The sequence below is a fragment of the Sprattus sprattus genome, assembly GCF_963457725.1.
Source record: "Sprattus sprattus genome assembly, chromosome: 19".
NCBI classification, from domain to species: domain Eukaryota; kingdom Metazoa; phylum Chordata; class Actinopteri; order Clupeiformes; family Clupeidae; genus Sprattus; species Sprattus sprattus.
The window spans coordinates 8338374-8356798 of NC_137917.1; the positions used below are offsets into that span (position 1 = coordinate 8338374).

Genomic DNA, 18425 nt, shown 5'->3' on the forward strand with positions numbered 1-18425 from the left:
AAAGAGAGAAAGAAGGAAAACGTGAAAGAAAGAAAGAGATTGGAAAGGTGAACATAGTAGAGCTAGAGAGAACACAAAGGAGTCTTACACAAAATGGCACAGAAATATATTAACATGACAACCTGAGTAAAGTAATTTCCTGACACTTAATGAGGGAAGAATGTGACAGCAGTCTTGAGTAGTCTGCGCAGCAATCAAGCCCATCTAATCATACCACCACCCCCCCCCCCCCCCCCCCCTCCCACACACACAATTCTAATAGAAACACTCTATTCTAGAGGAGGTGTTGTTGATTGCAGTAGATTTCAACAATTAAGCTCCTTTGTTCTGAGCGCACTGTACACCCCTCTTCCCATCTGATCCCCTTACACACACACACACACACACACACATATCAGTGCATGAGAATTAAAGGAATTCATTAGGCTGGTGAATAGCCTGCTGATTGGCACAGAGTTTAATTCAGGGGTGGCTGCCACATGTGCACGCTGAGAGGGCCCAGCAGTCAGTCAGTCAGAGAGGCTAACGGCTAACAGTAGCACTGCTGTGTCATGACCGAGTAAACTGGTCTCGAAGATCACAAACAGGTGGGTAGATTATTATATATAACAGAGTTGACCTTGGAAAAACAGAACTGAAAAATGTTATCAGAACAGGGTAAACCAACATTACAAATAAAAAGATGGACATGCATCCAGACAGAAAGCTAACCAAAGTGCTTGGCAGACAGATACAGATAGCTGAGGCCTCATCAGTGAATCAGCCCCTGGCTCGATGATGGCTTATTGGCATATTTCCGGGTAAATATCCAATCCAGTGGTTTGTGAAATGAGCCGGCAGACAGACATGGGAAAAATGCTGACTCTTTAATCTCTAATTACTCTGTATGTGTGTGTGTGAGTTCGTATGAGAGAATGAGGGAGAGAGAGAGAGAGAGAGAGAGAGAGAGAGAGAGAGAGAGAGAGAGAGAGAGAGAGAGAGAGAGAGAGAGTGTGAGAGAGAGTGTGTCTGTGCGTGTGTGATTGCCCTCTGCTCTTCTCCCTGCCCTGCTGTCGTGGCATTTTGACACGCTTTTCATTCAGTCTGTGAGGCAGTGATATTCTGCACAGATCTTCCTAACGTATCCATGGAAACTCATTAGAGCAAGCCAGGCAGAGGGATGAAGACTGGCGTAGTCCATGGCAATGTAGTTGGACGGCCTTCAGACGGTCCCCTCCATGCCCAAACCAAATATCAAGAAAAAGCAACTCCTGGCCACAGAGAGAAGGTCACACGGCGATCAGCCTGCATTTCCATAACTCTATGGTACTTAATCATGACCTCATGACCTCAAAAGACTTCACAAGCATGCCTGCTGACAGAGACGCAGCCAGTCACGGGAGCCAGAGGTCTGTCCACAGAGGGCAGTCTGGCTTTAAGTCTTCTGATTGAGTGTGAGTGATGTGTGTGTGTGTGATGTGTGTGTGCGTGCGTGTGCGTGTATGATGGTACAGGGGGCTCAGACGCAGACGACAGGGACAGAGAGAACATGGTGGACAACGGAGTGTGAGTGTGAGCCAGACAGACGGACAGACAGACAGACAGACAGACAGACAGACAGACAGACAGACAGACAGACAGACAGACAGACAGACAGACAGACAGACAGACAGACAGACAGACAGACAGACAGACAGACAGACAGACAGACAGACAGACACAGACAGACAGACAGACAGACAGACACTCAGTGAGTGAGTGAGTGAGTGAGTGAGTGAGAGTGTGTGTGTTTGTGTGTGTGTGTGTGTGTGTGTGTGTGTGTGTGTGTGAGCGTGTGTGTGTGTGAGAAAGAGACAGAGTGAGGAAGTGTGTGCTTGTGGGTAGAGGGGGGTACAAAAGGGAAAATATGTATTAATTGGGTCACTTGGTTCCATGTGCGCGTGGCCTGTGGAATGTAAATGGTTTGGGGAGTGTGTCCCTGTGGGTCAGTCAATGCAAACTTGGTGGGTAATTGCTGTTTTCTTTGGCTTGGTTGACATGCACGTACTATTGTATTTGTGTGTGTGTGTGTGTACGTCTGTGTGATTTTTGGCTGGCCTTAATGAGCAACCACACAAAGGAGAACCTAGGCTGAAAAAGCAGACCTGCCGAGTTGGAAACATGTGCCGCCCCATCTGACCTGATCTGACTGAGCTCTTTAAAATAGACACAGAGAATAGGGGGAAAAGGGCTGCGGATCTCAACACTTCATCTACACGCTCATATAAACCACACACTCAAAACAAACACGCACACACACACACACTATCTAGCGCTCTCTATAAGACCCAGACATACAGACTTATTCACACACACACACCGGGCCGATAAGATGCATACTGGTGCCTGTTCTCACAGTCAAAACATTCATACACACATACATATATATATGCATGTACCCTCCCTTCACACATACTTCATGCATGCACACACGCACACACACACACACACACACACACACACACACACACACACACACACACACACACACACACACACACACACACACACACACACACAAACAAACACAGTCTTAGTAGGGCAGTGGTTATGAGGTGATATGGCTTCAGTTCAAAACAAACAGAGAAGGGTCTTAGTATACACCATAGTACACACATAACATTCTTACCCCAACAGTAGCTCTCATAATGGAAAACACACACACACACACACACACACACACACTTTAAACACACTAAATGCATGTAGTTTTATCCAAAAATGTACTATTTGATTCTTCCTCAAGACAAGAGGGGAAAACTTGCTATTACATAAACGTTAGGTCACAAAGTTGGTCACAGCTCTTAGTGTTCTCGCTGATGGCACAAGAGTATGGCGTCACGGCAACAAGACTGTGGAGATGCAACTTATCTCTGCAAGGCCCTCATCAGAACTACATCCAAGTCCATACCCCACCACTAGACGCAAATACAAAAATAAATAAAAAATAACACGTCGCTGGCGCTCACTCAGATAGGGATCCTCCTGCCAGACTACGTCCAACAGGGACTGCTGGGAAATGTGCCTCCTCCACCACAGCAGCGATGTGGGGAGCCCCCGTTGGCCGCAGGCTGGAAGCGAGCGCGCCTAGCGGAGGAGACGCGCTGAATATGGAACACTGCTACAGGGCCTGTCAGGCACGGGGAGGTTTTGGGAGGCGACCAAAGCAACAGGAGCTGTCTGGCAGGAGCTAATTAAAGCAACGAGACGCCCTCTCTCCCTCCCTGAGTAAATGAGTGTCCTGCAGGCAGTGGCTGATCTCATCTGGTCCATCTCATCTCGTCTCATCTCATCTCGTCTCACCTGCTTCTCAAACAGGGACACGTCAGCGTAGGGTTTCAGTGGGGGAAGAGAGTCTATGTATCTGATTTATACTAATAAGTCTCAAAATAGGCCAACATTAGACTCTGTGTCAAAAAGGGAGCAGCTTCTTCAGTCTGGCACTAATAATTATAATACAGAAACACACTCAGACATGCAGAAATACAATTAACACATTAACAAACACACCGACCCCCAATAGCCATCTAATAAGCACTCTTTAGACCCTTGTGTTGTTTTAATATTCAGTCTTCTCTTCTTCTGCTAAGGGTAGAAAATACCCGCTTTCTCTTAACCACTAAAACAAAGCACCTTCATCGAATTTCAACCCCAAGTCTATTTTGCATGAGGAAAAATGTCATTCCTCACACACCTTGTGAATATCTGGGGTCAACTCTAGCAAAAGACATTACATTTCAAATTGGGAAAAAAAGAACATTTAAGGGCTTATCTCTGCTGTTAAACACAGCGGCAGGTCATTTTTTTACCCTCAAGACATCACAAGGTTATATCACACACTTGTACAGTAGGGTAAAACTAAGATGTGTGAGTAATCCATAGCAACAGGAGCGATGAGTGCTTTTTTCACCGGGGTCCTTGAAGCATAGTACTTTCATAGTCATAAGTATCATAATAATAATACTGATCTCAGAGCAGGCTCCTCTCCGGAGTCCTCATCTCTCACCTTACCTGCTGGCCACTGGCCAGACCAGTGAAACACACAACATCAGTATGACCACCAGGAAAGAGGCAGAGAGAGAGGGAGAGGAACTGATGGAGAAGCAAAGTGTGTGTGTGTGTGTGTGTGTGTGTGTGTGTGTGTGTGTGTGTGTGTGTGTGTGTGTGTGTGTGTGTGAGGGAGGGAAAAAGGGAAGAAAGATTGCGGTGCGTGTCCATAAGTCCCAAACAGATCGAAGGCGTCCTGTGCCGTCCATCCCCCTGTCCTGCGGATGCCACATTAGGCCCGTAATGACGCCGTGTCTGGCAGCGCTCATTAATATGAAAACGGACGTGTTTGTGGCCGAATTAGGCGCCTGCTCCAAATACAAATTACACGCGCTTCCCCCGGGCTGCCAGGGATAATTGACTGAACTGTGAGCGTTTTCACTCTTCCTCCCTCCTTCCCTCCCCCTCTACCCCACTTTCTCTTGTTCTCCATCTAACTTGCTCTCTCTCTCTCTCTCCCTCTCTCTGTCATTCACTCGCGATTTAAACTGCCTGAGGAGGAGAAAAGGGGGAAAGGCATGACAGCGTGGGCCCCTAAGGAGAGAGAATCATGGGAGAGGAATAAGAGACAGAGAGGAGTAAAGTAGAGAGTGTGTGTACGTGTGTGAGTGTGTGTCGGGGGGGTAACTAACACTAAGAATGAGAAGCTCTTTCATGCCAGAGTGAAATAATGAAACAAAAAGAGTGTGTGAGAGAGTGTTATTCGAGGAAGACAGAGACCGAGACAAAGAGAGAGAACATAATACAATCATATGCTTTTGTCAATTATTATGTACATATATTAAGGTTTTGACCTTCCTACACTATAAACTTGACTTATAATTGGATTCAATGTTTCTGATCTTGCATGGTTTAAGTCAGGAAATGAGCAGAACTTCATGCCGTGCCATTATCTGAGGGAAGGACAGATCTGTAGAGATCATCCCTGGTGAGAGTGAAGAGGGCCAGTAGGCACCGGCTACATGGAGCAGAGCAGCAGATACAGTCACACACAGTGGTGCAGCAGTGACCTTATACACGGACGCACGCACGCACACACACACACACACACACACGCATGCATACATTCACACACACACACAAATGCATACACTTACTCGCATGCATACACAAACACTCAAACACATGCGCGCCCGAGCACACACAGGTTACTGTTTCGCTCCAGGCCCTTGCACACTTTCTTCCACTTCTGCTTTCCTTACAGTCCTAAACACCCAGAGAGGCACTGGTGTCTCTCTCTCTCTCTCTCTCACTCACACACACACACACACACACACACACACACACACACACACACACACACACACACACACACACACACACACACACACACACACACACACACACACACACACACACACACACACACACACACACACACACACACACACACACACACACACACACACACACACACACACACCCACCCCCCTCTCTGCCATGTGTGTGTGGCTCAGCTGGACTGACAGGCAAAGAGCCTGTAATCGCCGTTCTCCCCTGTGCCATTTGGTACTAATGGTATGAAATGGCTCCTCAGAACAGCCTGGCTGACAGGACCCCACCTCCCAAATCACTCCCCCATTTATGCCCCTCTTCTGCACAGGACTCTAATGTTATTGGGGACCTTTTCCTTTAGTTCTTTCATCATTTCTTTCTTTAAATAGACTGGGATATGGATTGCTGGCAACTGTGTGTGTGTGTGTGTGTGTGTGTGTGTGTGTGTGTGTGTGTGTGTGTGTGTGTGTGTGTGTGTGTGTGTATGTGTGTGTGTGTGTGTGTTTTCTGAGAAGAAACGTCAGATGGAGCATTTCAATTTCAATCAAACCATCAGGACTGAACAAAAAGGAGAGCCCGGCCCTGTGCCCAAAGGAGCCAATCACGGCCCGGTTAAGAGCCTTTAAGAGCCAATCAGGGTCTGGTACACAACTCTCAACTGTCAGTATAAATGGCATGCCTCATCTGAAGACAGAAGGATTGGCATTTCCAGGGTCATTTAAGCACTCTTGTTTTAACGTAAAACGTTAAGCGGTTACAAGGAAAGGGTTTCAACTCAAAGCCAATCAAAAAACATCCAGTAGGTTCCAACTCCAGTTATCCCACAGGACTGAAGCAAGCACTACCGCTACACATCTAAGGAACAGTGAGAGGCAGTAAGATGAGGATGTTTTTCTGGACACATAAAGGTTAAGGGCTAAGCCCCACTCCATCATGTTAAGAGGTGTTCAGTGGCTTTACAAGTCAATGACTGGCTACTCAGCCCAGAGCTGGTATCAAGCATACAGCCCATGTTACCCAAGTGAATGGCCCAGCCTTAGAGATCAGTCAAGATCAAGTCCACTTTCTCCAAAAGCCCCCAAAATACTAGCGGAGAGAGGACAATAACAGTGCTGATGTCCACTTCATAACCGGTGGAGTGGTACTGTGCCCAAATCATTCTTTTCTGAACACAGCAGCAGTAACCCTATGGGGGTGGGGGGGACGACCACCAGGTGAAAGCATGTTGAGTAGGAACAACGAGAACTACAATAGCCTCACACTTTCTGGGCCAATCTGATGGATCAAGGTGCTTTCAACACTGAGGTCATGAGTTCTATTCCCAGAGAGAACACATAGGGATGGACAGGGCACATCTGTGCAATACTGTAAGGTCACTTTGGATAAAACCGTCTGCTCAATGAATTAATAAAACTGTTTGCTAAATGAATGAATAAAACCATCTGCTAAATAAATGAATGCCAATGGAAACAGAAATGATGTAGATGGATGAGATATCCAGTTAGAATCCAGATGCTTGATGGTAATAGGTGGTGACTGAGGTGCCGGCAGCTTAGACCTATTCTGCGGTCCGGTGCTCCTGCAGCTCAGCTGCCAGCAGTCACCAACACCATGGGGGTGATCCTAACACCTCCCACATAATACCCTAATACTGATGAAAATGGGCTGCCATAGCTTTAGATAAAAGCGTCTGCTTAATTAATAAATGTTAATGTACGCAAGTCTAAGAGTAAGACTGATCCGATCCAAACGGAACCGGGCCCAAACCACTGGCCCCGATCCCTGGACCAGGGGCGTATCAGGGCCAGAACCCGGGCCTTGCCAGGACCCAGTTGACCTTTTCCAGGGAACGGCGCTGGGAGTCTGCCTGAGGAGATAACTCACTCGGTGTGTGATTAAAACTTCTGTGCCTGCAGTGTGAACATGGACGTGCGCAGTCCAAATGGGCCGGTGGCGGATGACTGCAAAATCACATTAGCATAATAGATAGGCATTAAGCGTCCAGTGGCCCACGTGCACACAGCCCCCTCTACATTTCTAATTAGCATTTAATTGTTATTTTCTTTCATTTAGGGGACGTGGGGGGAGAGGGGAGGGGAGGTAGACAGACAGAGAGATAGAGAGAAGAGTGAGAGAGAGAGAGAGAGAGAAGCTTTATCCGTTTTTAATTTGAATGTAGCCGAGCATTAACGTAACCTATACATATGGGGACGAAATTACAACCTCAATTAACCCCGAGCAAATTAAAAGTGCCTCCCTCAGCAGTTTACCGTGAGCGGCGGGATTAAAGCGCCGGGCACCTGGGGCTGATGGGATAGCGGAGGGAGCGAGCGGGTGCTATTGTTCCTCCAACTGGGAGCTTACTGGGGCTGTGTGTGTGTGTGTATGTGTATGTGTGTGTGTGTGTGAGTGGGGGGGTGGCTGCTGAGGGAGTAAGGTGGGGCTACTGTTCCCTCCAATGGGGGTCTTACTGTGGCTGTGTGTACGAGTGAGTGTGTATGTGTCTGTGTGTGTGTCTGTGTGTTAGGGGTTATCATTTTACAAATCGAGTAGTTGTTTCCTGAAATCCTGGAGTCCTCGAGTACTCGTGGGGGGTTGAGTGGTCTTGCATCAGTTAAAAGACTGTACAGCTATGATGGGGTTGGTCTCAGCACACAGAGCAAAACATAAAATAAAGGATGTGATATGGTATGAAGATAAAACTTGGTCTTACATTACACAATGGTGAAGAATGGATGATGCAGACGATATCTTAACGTAAGTTACCAACATCCTACAGAAGCCCAAGATAGAAAGTTCAGTGAACAAGTGGATTTTTCAATACATTTTTTGTAAATTGTGTTTACAAATAGCAGAAGTTTTTTTTTCCTTTTTTTTGTAAATTCTGTGAAACTTGGTTATTATTAGTAAGCTCAACTGAAAAAATTACACTAGAAAGGCACATTGAGAGTGCAGACCCCCCATGGCCAAATATATGCTGTATCAACGTATGCAACATTAGCGCAGTGAATCTTAATCCGCACAGTTATTTGAATGCACTTCCTAAATTATCTCCTTTACACCAAGTTTCATGAAAATCGGGCTGGTAGTTTTTGTGTAATCCCACTTACAAACAGACAAACAAATCTCACAGAAAACATGGAGGAGATAATTAGTCATATTTGATTGCATCTATTTCTGAACAACATTTTTTTTTTTTGCGATGTTAGTGTAGCAGCCAAGATGTTAAAGGGATTATTTTTGAGAAATCCATCCACAACTTTTTCTTTTGCACATGTATTGTATCATGACAGTTGTGAAAGAAAATTGCCCGTTTTCTTTTTAATCAAAGAACTTCCAAACAATGAATGTACCCTTTTCTGCTGTTGGCATTCCCCCTGTTGTTTACAAACTAGCTGGAAAAATGCGAGCAGGATCTAGCATTACGTGATTAACGAGTACTCGATGTTAACGAAGAAACTCAAGAATTGATGTCACTGCTTGAGTACTAGCCTAGTGTTTGTGTGTGTGTGTGTGTGTGTGTGTGTGTGTGTGTGTGTGTGTGTGTGTGTGTGTGTGTGTGGGATAGCAGGGGGCTATTGTTCTTCCAGGAGGCTTAGCGGGCCTGACAATTAGAGGAGGGAAAAACGCAGCATACCCCTGAGATGGTGTGGCCTTAAGGTGAGAAAAAGACACACTCCGAGAGCGAGGGAGGGAGAGAGAGAAAAAAAGAAAGAAGGGGGGGGGGGGGGGGGGGGGGGGAGGAGGAGAGAAAGAGAGTGAGTGAGACAGGACGTGTGCAAGAGAGAAGGAGAGGAAGAGAGAGAGAGAGAAAGAAAGAAAGGGAGACAGAGAGAGAGAGAGAGAGAGAGAGAGAGAGAGAGAGGGAGGGAGGGAGGGAGGGAGTGAGAAAGAGGGGTATGTGTGCAAAAGAGGGAGAGGAGACAACAACAGAGAGAATGAGAAGAGCTGACAAACACAAAGACACACACAAACGCACTCTCTCACAAACTCACACACACACACACACACACACTCACCTCCAGGTGTTCCAGGATGTATGGAGGGTTGGTCATGCCCAGTCTGAGCATGGCACCTTCGGGGATCTCCTCCACCAGTTGCCACAGCAGAGTGGGCAGATCGGTGCCAATGTCTCTGCCGTACGCGCCAGTATCCTCACTCGTCAGCCAGATCTCACACACTCCCTCTACACAAACACACACAATAAACAGAATTATTATCACAAACAGTCATAATAAGCAATAAACAGAATTATCATCACAAACAGTTTATTTAACACACACACACACACACACACACACACACACACACACACACACACTCAACGTTGCTGAACGTCCAAAACAACAGATACACACAAAGACACAGGAAGATACACTTAAAAAAAAAACATAATTACAAACACATTTAGAAGGCTTTATGAACAGATAGCTTTCAAGGATACCAGTGTCTACAAATATAGAGCGGCATTCAGTAATCTCCATGTGTGTAATTGTGTGTGAGTATGAGTAAGTGAGTGAGTCAGTGTGGGTGACACTGACACAGTGTGTGTGTGTGTGTGTGTGTGTGTGTGTGTGTGTACGTGTATATGTGTGAGTATGATATGAGAGTGAGCATGAGGGTGTGTGAGAGAGATGGCAGCACCAGCAGTGTCAGCAGACCGTCAGTCAGTGGATCTAGTGGTTTTCTGTCAGATCATTTAATCGGTCAGTGACTACAGTGTGACTGTGTGTGTGTGTGTGTGTGTGTGTGTGTGTGTGTGTGTGTGTGTGTGTGTGTGTGTGTGTGTGTGTGTGTGTGTGTGTGTGTGTGTGTGTGTGTGTGTGTGGCATCATTTCCCAGTGCTTAATGTTTCCCAGGGATCATTAGGTAACAGTCAGGCTTTTCTGTCACTAGTCACAGAGTGAGTGACTGTGTGTGTGTGTGTGTGTGTGTGTGTGTGTGTGTGTGTGTGTGTGTGTGTGTGTGTGTGTGTGTGTGTGTGTGTGTGGTAAGATGAAAACCATTACCATTAACAATGATCTGCGCTCTTTCCGCTTGTGTTATTAATTTATGATCCCTGTCTAACCGCACACACACACACACACACACACACACACACACACACACACACACACACACACACACACACACACACACACAGCAGTTCTGAAACAGGCAGACTTAGCACACAGATACAAACACACACACAGGCACGCACACACACGCACAGGGCTGATCTGAACAGAGCCCCAGAGTGAATGATGAGATACAAAGCACCTAGAGATGTGAGTGGGTACCCTGGGTGTCGTTATACACAGACTGACACACACACCCACCACACACACACACACACACACACACACACACACACACACACACACACACACACACACACACACACACACACACACACAACCTGAACTGAGGCAGACTGAGTGAAGGCGTTGTGGCTCAGAGAGGGTCATTATGACTATTCTGTCAGTCATCACCATCACTCAGACAGACACATCAAGACAGACAGGCAGTCAGGATAGTAATCAAAGAGTTTTCATGACGCCAGACAGGATTTGCTGTGTGTGTGTCTGTGTGTGTCTGTGTGTGTCTCTGTGTGTGTGTGTGTGTGTGTGTGTGTGTGTGTGTGTGTGTGTGTGTGTGTGTGTGTGTGTGTGTGTTGTGTGTGTGTTGTGTGTGATTGTGTTTGTGTTTGTGTGTGAGCTTTGAGTGTATGGAGTGCTCTATTTTATGTGTCAAGAGTGCATGTGTGTGGGTTTGTCTAAGAGGTGTGTGTGTGTGTGTGTGTGTGTTGACCCTGGTATGGGAGAAATGTAAGGGCTCGCGTGTTATTCTGACCCGGTGCCGGTTCTTTCCAAGCCGTCATCGGCGCACGTCCCTTTGATGTCACACTCTTACGTGAGCGCACAGGGAGCAGGGAGTGAAGCGCTGGAACGGAGGGATGAAAAGAGGCACGTGGAAAAAGAAAAAAACGACGTGCGTCCTCTCGCCCTGGTGAAGGAGTGGTGAGGGGGGCCAGTGGCCCACAGGAAACAGCTGTGCCCGGGGCAGACGCGCAAGCGGGCAGGCCTTTCCTGGGGAGGGCACCGCTCTCCACCCAGACCCACATCTGACGCGTGTGAGGGGCAATGTGGGGCCCTCGAGGGGGGCAGGTGGGTAAGGTGGGGGGTGAGGGGGTCAGGTTACTGATAGATGGGGTTACCACACCACACTTAGAAGCCTAAAGCAGATATGTGTGTGTGTGTGTTCACTTGTTTGTCAGACAGAGCGAGAGTGTGCTTTTGTGTGTGTATGTGTGTGAGGAAGAGTGTGTGTGTGTGTGTGTGTGTGTCTGTGTGTGTGTGTGTCTGTGTGTGTGTGTGTCTGTGTGTGTCTGTGTGTGTGTGTGTGTGTGTGTGTGTGTGTGTGTGTCTGTGTGTGTGTGTGTGTGTGTGTGTGTGTGTGTGTGTGTGTGTGTGTGTGTGTCTGTGTGTGTGTGTCTGTGTGTGTGTGTGTGAGGAACAGAGAGAGTGTGTGTGTGTGTGTGTGTGGGACAGGAGAGAGGGAGCACTGAGTGTGGGACAGGAGAGAGGGAGCACTGAGTGTGGTACAGGAGAGAGGGAGCACTGAGTGTGGGACAGACAGGAGAGAGGGAGCACTGAGTGTGGGGCAGGAGAGAGGGAGCACTGAGTGTGGGACAGGCAGGAGAGAGGGAGCACTGAGTGTGGGACAGGCAGGAGAGAGGGAGCACTGAGTGTGGGACAGGAGAGAGGGAGCACTGAGTGTGGGACAGGAGAGAGGGAGCACTGAGTGTGGGACAGGCAGGAGAGAGGGAGCACTGAGTGTGGGACAGGCAGGAGAGAGGGAGCACTGAGTGTGGGACAGGAGAGAGGGAGCACTGAGTGTGGGACAGGAGAGAGGGAGCACTGAGTGTGGGACAGGCAGGAGAGAGGGAGCACTGAGTGTGGGACAGGAGAGAGGGAGCACTGAGTGTGGGACAGGAGAGAGGGAGCACTGAGTGTGGGACAGGAGAGAGGGAGCACTGAGTGTGGGACAGGCAGGAGAGAGGGAGCACTGAGTGTGGGACAGGAGAGAGGGAGCACTGAGTGTGGGACAGGCAGGAGAGAGGGAGCACTGAGTGTGGGACAGGCAGGAGAGAGGGAGCACTGAGTGTGGGACAGGAGAGAGGGAGCACTGAGTGTGGGACAGGCAGGAGAGAGGGAGCACTGAGTGTGGGACAGGCAGGAGAGAGGGAGCACTGAGTGTGGGACAGGAGAGAGGGAGCACTGAGTGTGGGACAGGAGAGAGGGAGCACTGAGTGTGGGACAGGAGAGAGGGAGCACTGAGTGTGGGACAGGCAGGAGAGAGGGAGCACTGAGTGTGGGACATGAGAGAGGGAGCACTGAGTGTGGGACAGGCAGGAGAGAGGGAGCACTGAGTGTGGGACAGGCAGGAGAGAGGGAGCACTGAGTGTGGGACAGGAGAGAGGGAGCACTGAGTGTGGGACAGGAGAGAGGGAGCACTGAGTGTGGGACAGGCAGGAGAGAGGGAGCACTGAGTGTGGGACAGGCAGGAGAGAGGGAGCACTGAGTGTGGGACAGGAGAGAGGGAGCACTGAGTGTGGGACAGGAGAGAGGGAGCACTGAGTGTGGGACAGGCAGGAGAGAGGGAGCACTGAGTGTGGGACAGGAGAGAGGGAGCACTGAGTGTGGGACAGGAGAGAGGGAGCACTGAGTGTGGGACAGGCAGGAGAGAGGGAGCACTGAGTGTGGGACAGGAGAGAGGGAGCACTGAGTGTGGGACAGGAGAGAGGGAGCACTGAGTGTGGGACAGGAGAGAGGGAGCACTGAGTGTGGGACAGGCAGGAGAGAGGGAGCACTGAGTGTGGGACATGAGAGAGGGAGCACTGAGTGTGGGACAGGAGAGAGGGAGCACTGAGTGTGGGACAGGCAGGAGGGGCCCAGTCACGGCAACACCGAGTGCCTCAGAGCTCCTCCAGACAGTCAGGGGGGATAAGCCTGAGCCGGGCGCCTCGTCACGATACAGCCGCCTCTCTGTCGCCACTTCAGCAGAGATAGACCTGTCACTGGCCATCAGTCTGCTCATCCATACCGTCTTTAAACTGCACTGTGAGTGTGTGCGTGTGTGTGTGTGTGTGTGTGTGTGTAAGAGAGCGGAGCGGAGCGAAAACACATTAAACAAGAGAGAAAACACATTAAACACCCAGCACTCAAACAAAATGAATATTTGAAGCCAGGCAGTGACGAAACCAGCTGAATGGTTGATGACATTTGAGAAAACCCTACCGCACTAAGAAAAAAGAAGCGATTTGGGCCTTGCATTTGACTTTTGGAGGCGCGCACCGTAAATCATTCATTGGCCTCCCGTGCTCCTCTGAGCTGCTTCTACTGCCGGTCTGCCACACAGACTAAAGGCTCAAAACAAAGACCCTGGGCTCCTGATGTGCAGTCTGAAGATGTGTGTGAGTGGGGATGTGTGTGCGTGCATGTGTATGTGTGTGTGTGCGTTTGTGTGTGTATGTGCGTGACAACCCTCCACTCCAGCTCTCCCTTTTACAGACGTCAATCTACCTCTGTGACTACCTCTACTGCCGGCTTTGAGGCGGAACAACAATAACCCCTGATGCTGTGTTTGTACCCTTTACACAGAACTATGAGGTGAAATAAAGACGCAACATTCCCGTCTTGAACAGGTTGTGCATTTTGACTACTATCTTCCTGTGAACGTTCCTGCACTTTCAGCCTAAAACACACACTCAGAACTGACACACTAAGAACTGACACTCAGCACTGACACACACAATACCACATTCAATACTGACACACTCACTCGGCACTGTCACATTTACTCAGCCTAGAACACTCACTGACACACTCTGATACACTCAGCTCTGACATACTCACTCAGCTCTGACACACTCACTCAGCACTGACACACTCACTCAGCTCTGACACACTCACTCAGCTCTGACACACTCACTCAGCTCTGACACACTCACTCAGCACTGACACACTCACTCAGCACTGACACACTCACTCAGCACAAGATACACTCACTCAGCACTGACACACTCACTCAGCACAAGATACACTCACTCAGCACTGACATACTCACTCAGCACTGACACACTCACTCAGCACAAGACACACTCACGCTCCTGTTTAGGGTGAAGAGCTTCCATTCACTCTTCAGGCTAGCAACACCTCCAATCACACATATGTTCCTCAAAAACAGGCCTGAGTCACACATCTACAGCCATGAAAGGGACATAAGACAACACCAAACACAACCATAACCACTGAAGCCTGGACTTGAGACTAGGCTTCAGACAGACTGCAGACATCACTGACAGACTAGGCTAGACTCTAGACGAGACACATCAGACTATAGCCTAGATTCTAAACAGGACAAATATCTTGTTCTCTTGGCAAAGAACCACAAAAAAATCCCTGTGTTATTTCATTCAAGGTATCACTGCCAATGGTCTCACCATATGAATATATATACTTATACACCATAAGACATACAACAAATTGGGTCTCGTCGTTAATTTTCTCATTTGCAAGCCAATTAGGGGACAAGGAGGAGGATGTGATTAGCATGAGAGCGAGCCGGGCTGATTAGCGATGAGAAAGCCAGTTAATGAACGAGGAGATTGTGAGTGTGAACGCCAGCGCATTTACACATGCAAAGCAAACTCCTGCGGGCTGGTTACATTTCTGCCGGGATGCCTCGCACCGTCACGGTAGCACCACAACACGGGTTCTGTGCCTGTACCGTTGTACCCTGGGGGCTCACACACACACACACACACACACACACACACACACTATCATGACGGAATAGATTATCATGGAGAGTGCTCACACAGTCTCGCCTGTTAAGAAGCCTGTGTGTAATCTGCAAATCTGAAGCACGCTGATAATAATATGAACTCCACCATACACCCTACGTTGATGTGACTTCCAGAACAAGCTGATGGGTGTACTCTACTTTTGTCAGATGTGTGTCTTATTTTGAGTAGTAAGTGTCTGTGTGTGTGTGTGTGTGTGTGTGTGTGTGTGTGTGTGTGTATGTGTGCGCGTGCGTGTGAGTGTGTGTGTGTGTGAGAGCTGTAGAGTGCTGAAGGACCTTTGACTAAGCCTCAGCCCACTTCACACGGCTCGTCTGATGAGCAGCCATGTTACTTAATGACGCCTGTCATCTCCCCGCTCTCCTATGTGGAAGTGGCCCGCGACTCCTAAAAGCCTTCCATCAGTGTGAGCGCTTTGAGTTCAATGATCCTCCATTTCACTCAGGCTGTCAAGAGGACACCCAGAGATGGGCGCAAAGATCTCCGCCTGTAAACCCCATCTGCATTAAGATGGGGAACACAGCTAAAGACACACTCTTCACCAGACCACACTCACACAACATCAGAGGATTCTGTCAGCATGCAGCTCTGTGTAAACACACAGACACACACACGTAGAAATGTCTGGAGTTCAGATCAATATATCCTCTGCCTAGTTCATACAGTGTCCATAATGCATGGAGTGTGTGTGTGTGTGTGTGTGTGTGTGAGGGAGTGAGTGTGAGTGTGTGTTTGAGTGTGTCTCTCTGTGTGTGTGTTTCCTTTGATCCCCTGGACAGCAAAGATTAAAGGTGGAGTGTGCAGAGAGCTGGACGGTCCAAGCATGTCTACATGACTGAGGACCAGGGCCAGTGGCAGCTTTAAACAGAGCTCTCCACACCATAAAGAGGGATTTGAAGGCGCACAGATCTGCAATCTCACACACACACAAAAACTCAGTCATAGTCCACTAGCCAACACAAACACACACCTAGCTCTACTAAAGCATCAGCCCTGGAAACAGGAGAGGTCAGGAGAGGTCAACCTCTAGACCACCCAAGTGGATGTGGCCAGATGGGTCAACCTTGATATGGGACAGCTGCTGTAGTGAGACCACAGATACATACACACACACACACACACACACACACACACACACACACATACAGACGCACAGACACAAACACATAACTCACATACACACAAGGCTGAGAAACCACCAGCCATGAAAGAACACACACACACACACACACACACACAATAAATCACTCTGGTTAGGACGTGTAGATGACAGAAGACGTGTGTGTGTGTGTGAATAAGAGTGTGTATGTGTGCATGTTTGTGCCTGTACACACAAACATGACAGAAAGGAGAGGTGGAATTAGCTTTCATGGGCGAAGGACAAAGGAAAGAAAAACAACGGTGGGTCGGTTGGTGAGTGAGTGAATGTGAGTGAGACACACATAAGCAGAGGGAGAGAGAGAGGGAAAGAGAGAGAGAGTGAGAGAGAGATTTTGAAGGTATGGACAGATGTGACAGAGATACAAGAGAAAGATGAGACATTTCTGAGCCTCTGGTCACAGTCTTTCACACTCTCACACACACACACGTCAATCACTAGCGAGGCCCATCTTCTCCAAAGGACCAGGCAGCAGAGATACTGAATGGCCAAAACACTGACTGAACCAGCCTGCAGCAATCCCACCCCACACACACGCACACAAACCCCCACACCCCCACACACACCAACACACCCTCCCTCCCTCCCTCAACCCCCCACTGCTCCAGCCTTCCCCCGCGGCCACAAACATGCATATTTCTCCAGCGGACTAACGCATCTAAAGGGGGTCTTTCTAACGTGCATGGAAGAGGCACCTCTGGGTGGAGAAGGGAGAGAATAAACACACAAACATAATTATTCCAGCTGTAGGCACATACACACACACACACACACACACACACACACACACAGATACACAGATTTACGCAGGGCCTGTCTGACCTTCAGCCTAGCGCTTACAAACACACACACACACAGAGCAAGACTGGCTGCTTTCCAGAGAGACTGGGGTTTCAGGGCAAAGTGAGATGATGGTGTGTGTGTGTGTGTGTGTGTGTGTGTGGGGGGTTATCCAGCAAGTGCTCCAGGAAGGGGAGAGAGACACAGAGACAGACAGACAAACAGAGACAGACAGACAGACAGACAGACAGACAGACAGCGGTTTGTCCACCAGAAATTGTTGTTCTGAAAGCCAGTGGGTTACCACACATGCTAGGCACTCCTCAGACACCTCACCAAACATGGCACGGCCGTCAACATGGACACCAGGCTGGCACTCTGCAGGACAGATCTAGCCTCTTCAGGGAGTTAAGGAGAGGGGCGTTCTAGTGTACACAACGGCTAGGAACGCTGTGTCCTGTGAAAAACCTCTCAATAGGCCGTTTTAACGTGTGCATGGGACACACAGAGGGGGGGGGAAGTGAGTGCAGCCTGGAGCAGAGACGGGAAAAACCAGGAAAGACAGGAGAGAGAAGGCAAAACACAGACAGGAGACGGGAAGAGTGCATGGAGGAGAAAGAGAAGGACAGATAAAAGAAAAACAGAACGGAAAGAAGAGAAAGATGAAGAAAAGGACAGAGAGCGACCTTGAGAAGAGGAGGAGAGTTTGAGTTAAGAGAGAAAGGAGAAAGACTGAGATTAAAAAAAGAGAAAAAAAGAGAGACAGACGAAAGAGAGAGAGACAGAGGGAGAGAGAGAGAGCGAAGGAGAGAGGGGAGGATGAGGAGAGTGTCTCCTCAGGCATCCAGCTGAGCTGTACTTAAGGATATGTCACTGTAATTCCTCTCATCGGTTTCATCACAGTGGCCAGCTTCGCCCAAACAATTAGTGCCAGTTCTCATTATACGCACTCACACACAGAGAGAGAGAGAGAGAGAGAGAGAGAGGGAAAAAATACTAAAAACAAATTCTAAATGAATGTAGGCCTTGTGTTACCCATGTACTGTATGTACCCATGTGTATGTGTGTTTCTGCAATACCTTGCATGGAGCTGAAGAACTTGAGGGACCACACTGTCTGTTAGTGATGGGTTGTGTGTGTGTGTGTGTGTGTGTCTGTGTGTGTGTGTGTGTTTGTGCTTGTGTGTGTGTGTTTGTGCACGTGTGTGTATGTATGTATGTATGTCTACTCTGCACCTCCTGATGCTCTGCCTTCAACTTCTACTAACGTCCTTTGAACACACAGCACTGCGTTGCGTTG

The 18425-nt window shown here is 48.6% G+C and overlaps 1 protein-coding gene across 2 annotated transcripts in view; it reads right to left on the bottom strand.

Annotated features, from left to right (window-relative positions):
- cdkal1 (CDK5 regulatory subunit associated protein 1-like 1) overlaps positions 1-18425 on the bottom strand; it is a 250054-nt gene that overhangs the window by 100305 nt on the left and 131324 nt on the right. For both annotated transcript variants that reach the window (XM_080857466.1, XM_080857467.1), the window contains exon 9: positions 9360-9526. In XM_080857466.1, the coding sequence (XP_080713592.1) occupies positions 9360-9526 (167 nt within the window). The remainder of the gene's footprint in view (positions 1-9359; positions 9527-18425) is intronic.